The 16,787-nt window shown below is 51.4% G+C and overlaps 1 protein-coding gene across 3 annotated transcripts in view; it reads left to right on the forward strand.

Moving 5' to 3' along the window:
- LOC127055021 (LON peptidase N-terminal domain and RING finger protein 1-like) overlaps nucleotides 1-11,993 on the forward strand; it is a 30,726-nt gene extending 18,733 nt beyond the window's left edge. For all 3 annotated transcript variants that reach the window (XM_050961551.1, XM_050961552.1, XM_050961550.1), the window contains 6 exons: nucleotides 1,533-1,647; nucleotides 2,426-2,547; nucleotides 3,044-3,202; nucleotides 4,299-4,461; nucleotides 6,096-6,242; nucleotides 8,475-11,993. In XM_050961551.1, the coding sequence (XP_050817508.1) occupies nucleotides 1,533-1,647; nucleotides 2,426-2,547; nucleotides 3,044-3,202; nucleotides 4,299-4,461; nucleotides 6,096-6,242; nucleotides 8,475-8,672 (904 nt within the window). In that variant the 3' untranslated portion in view covers nucleotides 8,673-11,993. The remainder of the gene's footprint in view (nucleotides 1-1,532; nucleotides 1,648-2,425; nucleotides 2,548-3,043; nucleotides 3,203-4,298; nucleotides 4,462-6,095; nucleotides 6,243-8,474) is intronic.
- Nucleotides 11,994-16,787: the final 4,794 nt, after the last annotated feature.

The following is a 16,787-nucleotide window of genomic DNA, read 5'->3' on the forward strand; positions in this document are numbered from 1 at the left end:
TGATTGGTCCTCTGGTCAGGTGTTTCAGGTTACTCCTTTCCAGGTGAAAGACACATTAACCCTTAGCTATCTGTTTATGACACCCTGGTTCAGCCCCTTCCTTCATGGACCGTGGAGAGAACGGGATTGTCTGCGTTGCGTTCAACATGCTCCTAACAGTGTGCTAATGACTGTAGTCTAATCTCACGTTTCAGGGCTTCAGCCAGTCACTTGCAGGGGTCAGGAAGGAATCCCCATCCTCAACATACACTTTGAATATCCCCCCTACTCCAACTTCCTCTGAAGCATCAGAGATGAGCCACAGCTAGAGACACGATACTGGCTGGGGTAGACCGGTGCTCTGAGCTGGTACAGAGAATTGTCTGTCTTAGATGCCTGGCTGGTGGGTCTTGCTCATATGCTCAAGGTTTAACGGTCGCCATAGTCCAGGTCAGGAAGAAGTCTGCCCCCGCTGGCTGGCTGGGGCCTTGGGAGTTTTTCACCTTCCTCTGCAACATGAGGCTGGTTCCTCTGATGGGATCATGAAGCTCTATCTCACCTACTCAGTTCCCTGCCATTGCAGGGCATCGGTGGGATCTCTGTTTCACTTGTACTCGATACTTGTGGCACACAGCAGTTTAGTCTCCTGGGGACTGAAATGCTTTAGTTTCAGTGAAATCACTGGGCTCGACATAGGGGGATTTGGGGGCAAGTTAATGGCCTGTGATACAGGGGCGGTCAGACTAGATCTAATGGTCCCTTCTGAGGTTATATGACTCTGTGACTCACCCAAGAGGCCGATGGCAGGGCAGTACTTGAACTCAGGTGTCCATTAGTGCTTTAATCAGTGGCCATCCTTCTTCTCTAGCTCTGAGAGCCCCCCTCCCTCCCCCAGCAGTGAGAGTAATTCATAGAACAAACTAACGAGTGGATCCCCTGTAAGTGCTTGTCCCCTTTTTGAGGTGTAAGCACAGCAACACAGTCTCCTCTCCTGTTGGCTCCAGCCTCGGCCAGGTCCCCACTAAAGCATCCTGACAGGTCACATAGCAGGTGAGTCCTAGGTGCCACAGGGCACAGCTGGAGCGTTTAAGAGCATGGTGGGTCCTTCCTGAGCTCTGGCTATGGAGAGCGATGAGTCAGTGGTGGCCCAGGTGCATCTCTGGTGGGTTCGTGAGTGGCATAGAACTCGATCTCTGTTCTCCAGCAGCGGCTGCACTGCTGCCCCTCAACACCTTGGTCCACTGGCAGCCAAGGCGTGGTAACTCCATCTGCCGTGGGCTGCCAGCAAAGCAGTGCCCTCGCTTGCAGCTGGTGCAGACTGCAGTCGCTCAAGGTGTGCATTCGCGAGCCTCCCATGCGTCCTTTGCACTGGCTGCCCAGAGAGCAGATGCGTTTTGCTGGAATATGAAACTTTAACTAGACTGGGACCCAGCTACCTGGGGGGTCTGCTCTCCGCTGCTCTCCTTCTGGGCTTTCACCTCTTCTAACTCCATGCACCCCAGTTCCACCCTCCTTCCTTTGGCTTGCTCACCCTTGTGCCTGTTGTTCCGCAGGATGTTCTTTGAGCCAGTGACCACACCCTGCGGCCACACCTTTTGCAAGGAGTGCCTGGAGCGCTGTCTGGACCACAGGCCCAACTGCCCACTCTGCAAACAGAGCCTGAGAGAGGTAAGAGGCAGCCTCTGGGGACTCTATGGGTTGGAGCACTGCTGTTAGCATGCTCCAGCTGGGAAAGAGGCAGGACTGGAAGGGGGTGCACCCCTCGCAATGGCAATATCCGCCAAGCTAGGAGGGTGTAAGAGTAGGACTGTGCTGTACGTTGGCAAGCAGTGTTCTCTGCCACATGGGGTACTGGGTCTGCCCAGGCACGTGTGATCATACAATACTTTTTCACACAACATGCAATTAGACTGTGGAACTCATCGCCACAAGACTAGCTGAGGCCAAGAATTTAGCTAGATTCACAGAGGAACTGCACATTTATATGCATCTAGGGTTATAATAGTGAAGGCTAACAAAAATGGAAGGGGATTAAAACCTCATGCCTTAGGGATTAAGGGAATCTCTAACTAACAGATTAAGAGGAGACCATCATGAAGCAAATTATCTCAGGGGTTTCTTGCACCTTCCTCTGAAGGATCTGATATTGGCCACTCTCAGAGACAGGATACTAGACTAAATGGACCATAGGTCTGATCCACTCTGGCAATTCCTTTCCTATAACACCTAATCCTATAATATCTGTGGGAAACCCTCCTATAGCTGGAATGGGAGGGGCCCGTGTCACTGGGAGAAGATTTTGGACTCTCTCCTTGCCATTCTTTGATCTGAAATGGCCTTTGGCTCCATGAGGGGTGGGGATAGTTCCCAGCCTCAGTTGGGCCCCAGGACTTCCCTGAATGTTTTTCTCCAAGGTTGTACTTCTTTCTCTTTCTCTTTCTTCCAGTATTTGAAGGCCGGGAAGTACAATCCCACCGTGCTGCTGGTGGAGATCATGGCGGCCACCTTTCCCTCGCAGCTGGCAGACAGGAAACGGGTGCATGAGGCTGAGATGGCAGAGCTCTCAAAGTAAACAAAGAACATCTTCAATATGTGTGCGTGTGTGCTGAGGAGAGGGGGTAGGAGAACGAGTGTATGTGCATGTACCATAATGTGGGCAGGGGAGATCTTCAGTCTCAAAGGGGCCTTCAGAGAACAGAGAGGATCCCGCTGAGAAGCTGCTGCCTGGTAGATTGGTGGGGTTCTCGCCACTGGGCCTCCATATCAGATCAGCTGGACTGCTTCATTGGCAGAGTTATACCCCCCTGGATAATCTGAGGTGGTGATCTACTAGTCTGCGAGGCCAGAGCATTGTTTCTTCATGTTTCCTCTTGGCGGAATGCAGTATTAAAGAGCTGGTTTGTGAGAACGGCCAGGTCCTGCTAAATATAAATTGACTCCATGAGACTGGTGAGACTCGGTGTCCTCCGCTTTTCCATGTGCTGCTCTTGCCACATCCACACGGAAAAGAGGCGAAGTTTCAAAGTGACCGAGAATTTCTTTCCTGTCGTCCCCTTCTCTGCAGCCTGACCAGGAACATCCCCATCTTCGTGTGCACCATGTCTTTCCCGGGCATCTCGTGCCCGCTGCACGTCTTTGAACCTCGCTACCGTCTCATGATGCGGAGGTGCCAGGAGACCGGCACGAAGATGTTTGGCATGTGTATGTATGAGACTGGGAAGAGGTGAGCGACAGACAAAGGCACCAGCTGCAGCTGTCTTATCATCCCTCCATCTGTAACTCCCTCCTCTGCTACCCACCCTTCATCCTCTCAGACCTATTGACTACCCCATCTTTTGCTGTAGCCGTGTCCATTCCCGTGTCTTTGTCTTCCAAAATAGTAGCTGTCAGACTAAAGGCCCTGTGACGTCCACGAGGGGCCACTGTCAGTGCTGGAAGAAAGATGGTCCAGTGATTAGGGCCAGTTGCAGCAGAGCTGTGATCTAAAGCTCTACCAGCATATCGTTTGGAAAACCCGTTAGGAGAATGACCCCTCAGTGAAGGGAGTTTGGAGGGTGGGGAAAGGAAGCCCCACAGATCCTCCAAGAGGTGCCTCTCTAGTTCCTTTCAGAGCAGCACTGACAGACTCCAAAAGTTAAAACCCCTCCCCACTGGTGGGAAGATTGTGGGCTGCCCACCTGGGTCACAAGGGTCAGAGATGCTCAGGGCTCCAGCAATGATGTGGAAGAACCCTGAGTAAAATATATCCATAGTCACCAGTAGGCAGGGCCGGCTCAAGCCATTTCACCACCCCAAGCACGGTGGCACGCCGCGGGGGGTGCTCTGCCGCTCGCTGGTCCTGTGGCTCCGGTAGACCTCCCGCAGACGTGGCTGCGGAAGGTCTGCTGGTCTTGCGGCTCCAATGGACCTCCTGCAGGCGTGCCTGCGGCTGCTTCACCAGAGCCGCGGGACCAGGAGACCCTCTGCAGGCACGCCTGCGAGAGGTCCACCGGAGCCGCCTGCCACCCTCCCTGCAAGCGGCAGAGCGCCCCTCGTGGCATGATGCCCCAAGCACGTGCTTGGCGTGCTGGGGCCTGGAGCCGGCCCTGCCGGTAGCATAGCTTGGACATAATTTGGTGTCCTGGACACTGGAAGAATCACTCCCTTGCAGATGTATCTGGCTTAGTGGAGGGTATTACAGATTGACAGGGATCTTCTCTGTTTTTGGGGCCTTCATCCAGCCAGTTACTGGGGCTTTTTCTTCTTTTTGTGGAAAGATGCTCTCGAATTGCTCTCATGCCTGTGCTCCCCTGCCCCCACTCCCCTCTCATCCACTCCAGTTTCGCGGACTACGGCTGCATGCTGGAGATTCAGCGCATAGAGTTCTTGGCCGATGGGCGATCCCTCGTGGACACGAAAGGAAGGCGTCGGTTCCGGGTCCTGAGACGGGGACACAGAGATGGCTACAACACTGCTGATATCGAGTACCTGGAGGACGAGAAGGTGAGAGCAGCCTGTGGAGGGCTGTTGTATAAATACACAGCAGGGGCAGTAGCAGTCATTAAGCAGGGCAAACCACCGGTTGAAATGGAACAAAGGGAAGGTGAATTCTGGCGCATGGGAATGTTCTTTCCAGGCACATTTCTGGGGCTCAGAATGTCCGTTCGCTCCAGCCATCTGCTGCCGGCTTTATAATCTCTGCTTCCCAGGCTTAGAGCATGCTGGGGTTTCCAAGAATGGACTTCAGCCATTCACCCACGTTGGCCTCCTTGCACCCAACACCTAACTGGCTGCCCCCACATCTGTGCTGCAGGCCAGGTTTGTCATGGAGGGCATCCCTTCCTCCCACTGGCTGTATAGCTCACCAGTGACACCAGTGGTGGTGAACGAGGAACTGCTTTTTGAGGAGCCATTAAATGCTGTGGGGGTGGGCGGCTGGAATGATAGCCGTATCATGCTGGGTGGGCGCTGCCTGCTGCAGAGAGGAACGTCACCAGTACTCATGATGCTCCTGCATGTACTATGTTACTGAACCAGTTTATCTGTTCAATATCTTCATTAATGATCTGGAGGATGGCGTGGACTGCACTTTCAGCAAGTTTGCAGATGACACTAAACTGGGAGGAGTTGTAGATACACTGGAGGGTAGGGATAGGATACAGAGGGACCTCGACAAATTAGAGGACTGGGCAAAAAGAAACCTGATGAGGTTCAACAAGGACAAATGCAGAGTTCTGCACTTAGGACGGAAGAATTCCATGCACTGCTACAGACTGACTGAATGGCTAGGCAGCAGTTCTGCAGAAAAGGACCTAGGGGTTAGAGTGGACGAGAAGCTGGATATGAGTTGACAGTGTGCCCTTGTTGCCAAGAAGGCTAACGGCATTTTGGACTGTATGAGTAGGGGCATTGCCAGCAGATCGAGGGACGTGATCATTCCCCTCTATTCGACATTGGTGAGGCCTCATCTGGAGTACTGTGTCCAGTTTTGGGACCCACACTACAAGAAGGATGTGGAAAAATTGGAAAGAGTCCAGCGGAGGGCAAAGAAAATGATTAGGGGGCTGGAGCACATGACTTATGAGGAGAGGCTGAGGGAACTGGGATTGTTTAGTCTGCAGAAGAGAAAAATGAGGGGGGATTTGATAGCTGCTTTCAGCTACCTGAAAGGGGGTTCCAAAGATGATGGATCTCGACTGTTCTCAGTGGTACCAGATGACAGAACAAGGAGTAATGGTCTCAAGTTGCAGTGGGGGAGGTTTAGGTTGGATATTTGGAAAAACTTTTTCCCTACAAAGGTGGTGAAGCACTGGAATGGGTTACCTAGGGATGTGGTGGAATCTCCTTCCTTAGAGATTTTTAAGGCCCGGCTTGACAAAGCTCTGGCTGGGATGATTTAGTTGGTGATTGGTCCTGCTTTGAGCAGGAGGTTGGACTAGATGAGCTCCTGAGGTACCTTCCAACCCTGATATTCTATGATTCTACCTAAAATCCCTGTATTGCTTTCTTCTCTTCTCCTGTCTTCACCACTCTTACACTCTCTCCTTCCAACTCCATCCCCCTGATCTCTCACCCCCGCCCCTCTGTGCTCCCCTTCACTCTTCCTTCCACGCTGCTTTCTTCTCCCTGCCGGCCAGGTGGAAGGGGAAGAGCTGGCTGAGCTGCAGCATCTGCACGAATGCACCTACCAGCAGGCGCAGAAGTTTTGTGAACACGGGGATGCTGCCTTGAGGCAGATTCTATTGCACCGCGGACCCCTGCCTGAGAAGGAAGAGGACATCCAGGTAATGAGGGAGTTGCTGGCTGGATGCCTACAGGAGACTGCCTTCTTAGAAATACACATATAGATTTCACAGCTGCAATGGCCAGAAAGGGTCATTGTGAATCTCTAATCTCAGCTCCTGCATCACCTGGAGCCCCGTGGTAGAAGTAGAGCATACATTTAGAGAGACATCTAGTCCTGATCTCCAAGCGGAAGAGGATCTGCCATGTCCCTTGAGGAGCTGGCGCAGTGGTTAATTACCCTCACTGTTTAAAAATTTGCATCAGATTTCCAGCTTGAATGTAGCTGACTTCAACTTGCATTCATTGGATCCCAAGATGTCTCTGTCTGCTAGATTAAAGACCTCTCATAGCAGAGATATTCCTGTCTAGACACTTAGAGACATCATGAAATCGCTCCTGGCTGGGCTCCTTTAGTCTCTCATTGTGAAGTGTTCTCCCAAACTGGAACCACTCTTACAGATCGACTCTGAATCCTCTCTGATTTTTCAAAATCTAACAGCACCAAGCAGTAGTCTGCCATTACAAAATAAAAAGGATGGTGCCCAGGGCAGGAGCAGCAAAGGGCGCTGCAGGTTGAGAGTGAGGTGCATTCGGGGAGCCCAGGACTGGACCAGCAGGGCTTTCTGCAGGTCACACCAGCCTACATTAGCAGAGCTGGAGGGAGCGGAATTTGCACTCCACGCTACTGACCAAAAATACTTGGGTGGCCCTTTTCTGCCCAAATGTTTGTTGTAAAAGTGCCTGGAGTCCCAACTGGGGATCAGAGCTTCATTGCACTAGGTGCTGCAGCTTGTCCCTGCCCCAAAGAGCAAATTATTACTCTCTCCTTGTTAAAACAAGAACAGGTTTGAGAATAGTGATATGGTCACAAGGGAAACTGAGGTCCTCTGCATGCCAAGATGAATTGCTTGGGGAACCTACTGTGATCTCATGGCTAAACCCTGCAAGGGGTCTGAGCTGGAGTGCGGGCAGAGGGGGAGGGGGGAGATCCTTTCAGTGGTTATATCTCAATCCTACGTGCACGACCATGAGTTTTCACTGTCCTGGTGAATATATCAACTGTAAGACCCATTTGCCTGGTTTTAGAGTATATGCTGCGGGACGAACCATTCCCCACAAAGCTCTTGCTGTTTCGTGGGGACCCTAGAGGTGACAAATAAGTCAATGTGTTCTGCCTTGTCTAGTTTTTGCTCCTATTGCTATATAGAGAGGATTTTCCTTGCCCGGCATCATTTCCTTGCCCGGCATAGTGCCGGTTTGTGACCCTCAGCTATCTAACAGTTGGCCCACAGACATTTTTAAACTGTTCCTGGAATCAAAATAAAAAAAAAATATTTGTTGCTCCTTCAAGGAAATGACATCTCTGGCTAGGGTCGAGGTGCCCAAAGGGCTGGATCTGGCCCTCTTGTCACATGCTTCTGATGGATTCAGACTCTGCAGAACACAAACTTTCCTTTTCTTAAGCAAGTAGATTTCTACTGGCTGCAAAGATTCTCTTCTGAACGTGGCTGGACCTTACACTGCCTTAGACAGCCTGAAGCTAGAAGCAGGACGTGACCTCATTCGCCTGAGTGGGGGTGTGTTCTCTTAAACCTGGTTACATCGGAAAGAGTGTTTTTCAGATTACTTAGGTGCCCAACCGTGCACCTAAATGGCATGAATAGGTCCTGCAGTGCTGCATTCAAATCCAGGAGCTTCATGTGCAGATGGCCAAACACAGGGTCCTAAAGATACCCTGGGTAAGGTTTTCCCCACTGAGAACTGCTATAGGCAACACTCTCCTTTCTGTAAAAGCCACTGGACACAGTGCGCACTGCTATAGGCTAGCCTCAGTGAGGCTGTGTGGGTATTATAGAGGAGAGGATCTGGCCCCCTGCTCAGCAAAGCAAGGAGCTATCTGAAGACCCAGAAAGTGGTGTTTTGAGTAAGGAATTGCCATGTTTGCAGCCCCTTTTCTAGCCATAACTGCACTCTGCGGCACCATGTGGTATATCTATCTGAGTCTTTCAGTTCTGGAGCCTGGATTCTGTTCTGCAATGAGCCTGGCCCTTGACCGGTAACTAAGATGTCCAAGTGGACACCTGACTAACAGTGGTCTGACGGGGTGATCATGCCAACCATGGACATAATGCCTCCTACAGGATATCCCACAGGTCCCAGGCCCTACTGCCTGAGCTCGTGTCAAGCTCCCGCCCTCTTTCTGAACCTCATCTTTCTTCTCTCTCGCCTAGGCCACCAAAGATGGACCAGCTTGGTGTTGGTGGCTTATTTCCATCTTGCCCCTGGACCCATCTGAGCAGCTCCGGCTCTTTGCCACCACCTCGCTGCGGGCCCGCCTCACTCAGCTGAAGCACATCCTGACTGGCATCCTGCAGCCCTGTGATTACGGCCACCAACCAGCAGACCTCCGCCCGAGAGGCAGGATCTAAAATCCGGGGCATTGCCGGTGCCTTGGCCAACTCGACAAGCACTTTGGGAGAGCCGGCCAGGGGTGGGATGGAGATGTCGCCTGTTTATTTCTGTGTTTGGCCTCCGTGTTTTTATTGTCTTTTCTTCCTCACTGACCTCAGCAGCCAGCCGTGCGTGAGCCTCTCCGGCAAACAGAGCTGGAAAGGGATGCAATGGCAGCTAGAGTCCTTGATCCATTAGTGATACCATGCCGTCCATGCAGTCTTGATAAGCTGCTTAGGGGATTTAGAAGCACCTCACTAGGTCTGAGGAAGGTGACAGGTCTGAAGGTGGGGCCAAGCTAAGGACACTGACTTGCCTCTGTGAGCCAAAGCCCCATGCCAAGCTATTTTGGTATCGAGAAACCTCTCTCGAGGGCAACCAGAAATGAATGCAAGATGTCGCATTGTTTTGGGCTCTTCCACATTCGGGGTGACTTGCATTCGCTAGCTTGTCCCAGTCTCTGGACGCTAGGTGAGGAAAAGGGGCTTTAAATCATTGGAAGCGTTGTAACAGGAGGGGGGAGGTTTCATAGCTTCCTGTGAGTTAGAGTTGGTGCCTTTAATCATGAGTTTGATCTGATAGTCCATAAAAAAGAGAATTAAGTTAAATTAATTAAATTAAATTAAATTAAATAATCTGATCTTCTCAGGTCAGCTTCTAACAGCTGCTTATGGCCAAAAATCCAAAAAGAGACGTTGCTACTTTAATATACTCAGTTCAGTACGTTCCATCTTTCAGGTTTGCTTCCTTCTGTGCTTTTGTTTGGGTGTCTGAATTCGCAGAAAGCTTCTGCCCCTTATTCAGCCTGGCAATGCTAAGAGACGTTGCTGCGTTGCTTTCCCAAGGGTCAGCCACCCATTTCTCATGGACTCAGAGACTTTAAGGTCAGATGGGACCATCGTGATCATCTAGTCTGACCTGCACATTGCAGGCCATAGACCCTCAATCTCCCACTCCTGTCATAGACCCATAACCTCTGAGTTACTGACATCCTCAAATCATGGTTTAAAGGCTTCAAGTTACAGAGAATCCACCTCTTACATTAGGTTAAACCTGCAAGTGACCCATGCCCAATGCTGAAGAGGAAGGCGAAAACCCTCCCAGGGTCTCTGCCAATCTGACTTGGGGGAACATTCTTTTCTGACCCCAACTATGGCATCAGTTAGACCCTGGGCATGTGGGTGAGATCCATCAGGCAGATATCTGGGAAAGAAATCTCTGTAGTGACTCAGAGACCTCCCCATGTAGTTTCTATCTGCTGCAAGAGGAATGCCATGGAACAGGAAGGCGGGGAGAGTTTGCTCAGATGAGAGAGGTGCCAAAGAGGCCACGGTTGGATCTGGATTGGGTTTAAACTGAGGTTCTGCTTCTGGGCCAGCTCATTAAGTTTTGAGTTTGAAGGCATCAAAATCTCAGGCAATTTGGCCCATAAATAATTTTATGAGATTTCCGACATCATGAGTGGTGGAAATCTTGTGAGGCAGCATTTCTTGTGATATTTCTGCCATCTTGGGCTGAAATCTTTTGTCCTGAGATTTTGACTGCAGTTTGAACTGAGATCAGAAGATGGGGTTCTTCCAGTGTCGGATGCAACCTTCAAAGGAAACCGAGAGACAGGTTTGGGTCTGGGGCTTCCCATCTAAATGTCCATAAATTCAGAGTGGTTCGGATGAGCCGATCTGGCTAGTGACGGGCCTGTGATGCTAAGGTTGATCTGGATCTAAACTTCTCTGTAGCAAGCGAGCAAGAGTCTGAGTACCTGTGACTAATTTCCTCTTGTCACTTAATACAATAGAATGAGATGAAAGGTGGAGAAAATGAGCTAGGACTTTGTGGCTGCTTTTCTGCAGATTATCTAGACTGGGTAGTTTTCTCTCCCAACAACACTGTTTTTATGGAGTTGGGTTTAATTTTATTTAGTTCTTTATTTGAAAAATAATCAGTCGCTGGGTTACAGATTTGCTAGTATCTTAACCCTGCCTGTCCCATCTGCCCCAATTACCATCAGGAGGCTCCATGTGCTATCGTGAGAGGCCAGTGTAGGCCATGCTGCCTGGCTTGTTGCTCCATGATCTCTGGAGCAAGGTGGGGCTGTGGTGTTCTGCGCTGGAGGAGCTCTTCCTCTGTTTTCTTTTTGTCTCTTTTTGGGCCTCATCCTCAGCTACTCCCATTTACACCAGCAGAGTATCTGGCATATGAGCTCGGATCTAGAATGGTTCAGGTGATCATCTCTCACCGTGTTTGGTATTATTTGTACCATGTAGGAAAGGACTGAGAATCTCCAGCCCCTCTGCCAGCTCCACCCCGAGCCCCTCAGTTAGTTCAGGCATCTCTGCTCACCCTCAGCACCCTTCTTCCCCCACCACTCCAGCATTGGAGTTTTGATTCCCTACTTCCCAACAAAGTGACTTGCTTGGGGGATGACAATCCAGACTAGCTGAGGCCTGCAGTTCCTGAGAAGCTAAAGACAGAATGGAGTGGCTGGTAAGGATGGGTCAAAGCTGGATTTTTGTCTTCACCCCTGGGCTTGGCTTTTCCCTCTCATGCTTTGCACCTGTTACTACAGCACTGGGCCCATGGTAATCCCCAAAGGCGACCGTAGTGGCGCAACAACTGGGACTGAGGGGCTCTGGCTGCCTGGCCTGTGGGGGAACTCCCAGAGTTTTGGGTAGGATGAGGGAAGGGGTGACCATAGCGGGGGGCTGCAGTGTACTACTGAAGGGATTGGCTGCTCCTGATCCTGCTGGGAATGGAAATAATGAAGGAGGTTTGAAATCCAATGGCAAACGCACAGATTTCTCTCCACTGACCTTCGGGAAGTGCCTTTATTTTATTTGTGGCGGGTGTGATCGGTTCGCCAAGCTGATCAGAAGTCTCTTAAGCACTGGGGTTTCCATTTGCCACCCCGGCCCCTTCCTGTGGCTTCAAGCTGCAGATTTGACTGGCCAACGTGTTCGCCCTACACCTTGTTCATCCCCCAGGACCCCGCCCCCTGGGTTGCTGTCATGCCTATTCTGGCAGCACAGGTAAGACATGGCGGGGGCAGTGTCTGTAAGTTGCTGCTAAGAATTTGCCCTTTAGCAGTAGTGATCTAGCTTAGGAATTGGCAAGTCCCATGGAGGGAGACCACCGGAGCCACTTCTCCTTCCACGTCCACATCTGGTAGAGACTCGTTGGAATCGCTCCAGTTCACTTGGATTCCATTTGGATTTTTATGAGCAGGATTTTTTCTCTTTGAACAAAACTTTCTGAATTGTCAAAGAAATAAAGGAGGTTTTTTTGTGTTGTGCCTGTTTGAACACTGGGTTGGTTTGATTCCTTCCCATGAGTCCCTCTCAACCAAAACTTGAGCAGAAGCCCTCAGATGGCAGCTGGGCCCTTGTCAGATGCATGGAGCGGTAACGCCCCTGCCCTGACATTCACAGTCTGGGTTAGACACAGCAGAGGCAGGAGAGAGGATCGGGGTGGGAGGCTGAGCGAGGAAGAACGGGCGGGAGGATAGGAAGGGAGGTTGGCTCAAAGAAGGAGGAAGTGTTAAGAGTGGTACACAGGGAGAGCTATAAACGCTCTGGAGCTGATTGTGTCCTGGGCTCAGTTCAGCTGCAGCTCCTCTGAGGGAGGTGGCTGCTGGGAAACGGGGGGCAGCCCCGTGCCCACAGCATCCCCATTGCTTCCCAAGCCAGAGCTGCAGTTGCAAACAGCTGCCCCAGCTCTTGTGCCCCCAGTGCAGGAGGGAGGGTGTGCAAGAAGCTTCCTTGCACCTTAGGCGCCCTGCAAAAGGGCCAGAGACAATGGTAGTCCATGCATGCTGGGGCACGTGTTGCCCCAAAGAGCGCAGAGAGGAGTGGGAGGGAGACAGCTTCATCCAGATCCACCAGCGCTCACAACTTGGCAGTCCTGCCTGCACGCACCCTCTGTGCACCTTGCTGTGGCGGGAGTGAGCCCCTTCCCGGGGTTTAGGTGCCCCAGCGCCCCGTATGGGACCAAGGGTCACCACCTAGCCCAGTGCGATCACGGATCATGTGCTCAGAAGTGGCTTGATAAAAGGCCACCCCCAACCTCCCCCTTAGTAAAGCTGCAGGAGAAATGCCATCTCTGGGGAATGCCACACTGGCCATCATGGCATGTGGTGGCCTGGTGCCCACCCGTTCTCCAAGGGCAATGTTCTCGGAATCCTCCACCCACAAAATCCAACCATGAAAAGGAAAAAGAAAACCTATTCCTGTCTTGCCTGGTGCAGAGAGCAGCGCCAGCCCAGGGCTCGCCTCCCGCTCAGCAATTGAGGAGAGCGGGAAACTTGTGTGGGCTTTTCAGTTAAAGGCTTCAAAAGAAACTCCACAAAGGGTGGAAGAAGCCACTGTGCAGCAGCAAGTTTCTAAGGAAATGTCCCCTGGGACAGGTACTCCTGCCCCAAGCGTGGCCTATATCAGGCTCATCGCTGCAGGAGGCTCTCTGCAATCTTCCTCAAAGGGCTTGAGGGCTGCAGAATCCCTTTGGGGTAGGGAAGGAGGAGCAAAGGCAGCTCACTCAGGCCTCGACCCAACAAGGCCTAGCATGAGTAGCCCCCACATTGACCTCGACCCTCAGCACATTGTTGAGTTAGTCTTTGGCATTAGTTAAATAATGACATAGTTTGAGCCTTTAAATGCTCGCAGCCAGGTGGGTAAGTTCTCGTACCTGCACAAGGACGCTGTGCCTTGGGTATGCCACCTGCTGTGGGAATCTAAGCACAATCAGCCCGGAGGTAACCCAAGTGTCTCAACCACTCTGTGTGCACAGCCACCTCTTCTCCCTCAGCCAAGGGAGAGAGGAGGGAGGCTCAGCCATGTTCTGGTGTGCCATGATGGGGATTTTCCTTTAGCACACGTGGGTGGGGGGCTCTATCTTTTGGAGCAGGGCCTGGGTTCAAGTCTCACTCTTGCATTAGGGGGAGGTAGATGGGGGGGTGCCTGTAGTTTCATCTACCACTTCCCCAGCTGCAGGCAGTCCTTGTTGGCACGAGGGGCTGAATATTCCACTATGTTCTGCCTGGTTTCCCCTCAAAACCAGTGCTGAAAACGTGAGTGTCAACAAACCTGATGCAAATTTCAGAGTTCCTGTTTCCCGACAGTGCTGCCCTGTTTCCACTAGGTGGCACGAGGGGGCTGAAGACAGGCCAAAGGGAAGGGTGGGAGAGGAACGAAGTGGTTCACTCATTCAGCCACTCTAGTGTATGCCTGCTCCCTTCTTTCTTAGGGTGACCGGCCAGCAAGGGTGAAAAATCGGGATGGGGCTGGGGGGTAATAGCCACCTAGATAAGACAAAGCCCCAAATATTGGGACTGTCCCTATAAAATCGGGACATCTGGTCACCCTATTTTCTGCATCTTGTCTCACTAAAACATCGGTGCCCCCTGATCCGCCAATCAACAGTGCAGTCACAGTAAGGATGAAGGAGTCTCCCGGATGTCTATGCGTGTACGCATCACTATAGATACTGTTCAGTAAATATAGGTGTATAGCTATGCATGTTTATCTATTTACACAATAGACACACACACATCAGCGCTTTACATGCTATTAATGGTACATGCTGGCTCAATTCTTTATGTGATCTGAAAATGAAGCTCCCTTTTCCTGCCTGGGGTGTCGTCCTGGCCAATTGTTTTTGTCAGCAAACAGAGCCGGCATGGTTGGGAAGGCAAAGGAGGGCAGTAGCAACCTGCAACCATGTTACCGCACTCTTTTCTGACTCGAACGCAAGGCTCTCGGTATGTTTTGCACGCCTGCATCGATCAGCCCATCTGGTGCATGGGGCTCAGATGTGATGGGGTCAGGGCGGGTACATATGCCTAGGCAGAGACTGCAGCTGAGTAGGAGCACAGCAGGGAGGAAAGGGGCAACTCACAGGCCAACCCCCCCAGGCTGCCCATGCTTCACTAAAGATAGCAGTGGCTATGCTCACCCCCGTATCAGGAGCCGTGGATGGGCGTGGTGCACACACCGCCGCACCAAGGAGTTGGAGGTGTGGTCATTGGGGAGCTGGGTACAGCCCTGCGAGCCATCCCAGTTCAATGTGCTCCCCACGCCCAGCTGCAGAGATTTAGTGGAAGGCCTACGAGGGCCACAGGCAGCACCAAGCACTTTGCCCCGTGGCTCTGTGTAGGCCACTATGCGTGTACCCGGCTCTTTTCAGGAAAGAGAAGCTCCCTGCCCCAAAGAGCTGACAGTGCCGATCTGGGCACCCGTCACAGCAGTGACTCAGCTCAGCCATGTTCTTATTTCTTACGTGTTGGGGACCCCCCTGTGCCAGGCTCTGTATAAACACAGAACACAGAGATGGTCCCTGACCCGAAGAGTTTAAGGTCCAAGTAAGATTAATTAGTGTAGTGAGGACTGGCACTCTAGGCATCGTCTCCTGCCTTATGTCTAACTTCTCCAGCATTTTTCCTTTCTCTTTGCTTCCTTCTATGACTTTTCCTCATGGTGATTTGAGGCTCCTCTTTAACCAGCAAAAAAAATAGTCCTAATAATCCCTAGGTAGCACTTTTCTTCAGTAGATCTCAAAGAGCTTCACAAAGGAGGTCAGTGTCAGTCTGCCCATTTTGGGGATGGGGAAACTGAGGCACAGAGGTGCCCTACATTGCCCAGCAGGCCAGTGACAGCTCTGAGATCAGAACCCAGATCTCCTGAGTCTTTTCGCCTGCCTCTGGCACCACACCCAATTCCTCTCCTCCTCTAATCTTGGTGGGAGATGTTCCTTCTGCAGCCTGCATTTTACATCTGAAACAAGTCCCCTCACTGCATCACAGTAATGACAAACTGCATGTGAATTGCAACACCCTGGCATGCAAAACTCTGGAACACTCCCACCAGGTGGCAATTTGAAGGTACAACACTATTGCTATGAGCTACCGGACCGGTAGAGGTATCTTGCTCGCTCCAGAATAACAAAGAGATTAGAAAACCCCCCAACTGGATTTCTCCATCTCACCGAAACTGGAACTTTTATCTTTCTTCCATCAGCTGCTTTCACGAAGAAACCTCAATAGCAGTTTCCCCAGTCTAAGAGGCTGGATGAGACATTAGCTAAGCAGGTGAGTAATTAATACAGCAGGTGTCAGGCTGGGTCTTGTGTTTCATTAGTGTTTGGCATGACTTCCAATTAATTACACTGGCCAGTTCTTGAGATAGAGGAAAATAAGCAGACAATTGTTCAGGTTAAGATCTGCTGCTTGTAAAGACAAGCTTTTGCCTCAAGTGAACCAGATTTCATTTTAAAGGTTAAGAAAGGCAACCAGAAGGGAAAACCAAACCCAAACCCAAACCACCACCTAGTTTCCTATGTATCATAGGGGAAAAAATGAGTATAACTCAAGACTGAGCGTACTGCTCTTGTCACTCTGCGGTGAGATGTAGCTTGGCCTCCATGTTCTGAAATACCTTATGTAAGCAAGAGGAGGAGGCTTGAGGAAATAACATTAACTGGATGTGTCTTTACTCCAAACAGGCCCACCCCTGGAATAGACTCAAACCCAAGCAACCACCAGCCACAGAAAGGCCATGTAAACCCCTGCTGGGGCTGCTTGAACAGAAGCTGCCTGGGCCCTCGGGGGAAATGTCCCCCATTGTTTCCCCCACTGAACTAAAGGGGCTTGCTGTCCTCTGGGGTTGGAGTCCCGCAGTGAGACGTCCCTCCTCCGCCTTCTATTGGGTTTTATTCAGGCTTGCTTTAGCTCTGCCGCTGCCTGACGTTTCAGGAGGGGGTTAACCCCCAAGAAGCAAACACAGAGCTCAGCGGAGGCACCTGGAGAATAGCAGCAGCTGCCGCGAGGCGGCTTGTGGGTTGCATGAAGCTCTGTGGCACGCCAGTTTGAAATCTGGGCCATGGAGACGTATGTAGCGGCAGCTCCGAAGTCAGCAGGGTCTGGCTACATCCCAGAGCTCACACACATCCGTCTAGCGAGTGCGGCTGAAATGTGCTGGGGGCCCTGCGCTGTTCAGACCCTGACCAGACGTGAGCAGGCCTCACTCAATGAGACCATTGCCTGAGTGCTCCTGGCTGTGTGAGTGGTTGCAGCCTCGGGTCCTTGCTTAGTATCATGAGGGGTTCCA

This window comes from Gopherus flavomarginatus, chromosome 7, assembly GCF_025201925.1.
Source record: "Gopherus flavomarginatus isolate rGopFla2 chromosome 7, rGopFla2.mat.asm, whole genome shotgun sequence".
In the NCBI taxonomy this organism is placed as follows: domain Eukaryota; kingdom Metazoa; phylum Chordata; order Testudines; family Testudinidae; genus Gopherus; species Gopherus flavomarginatus.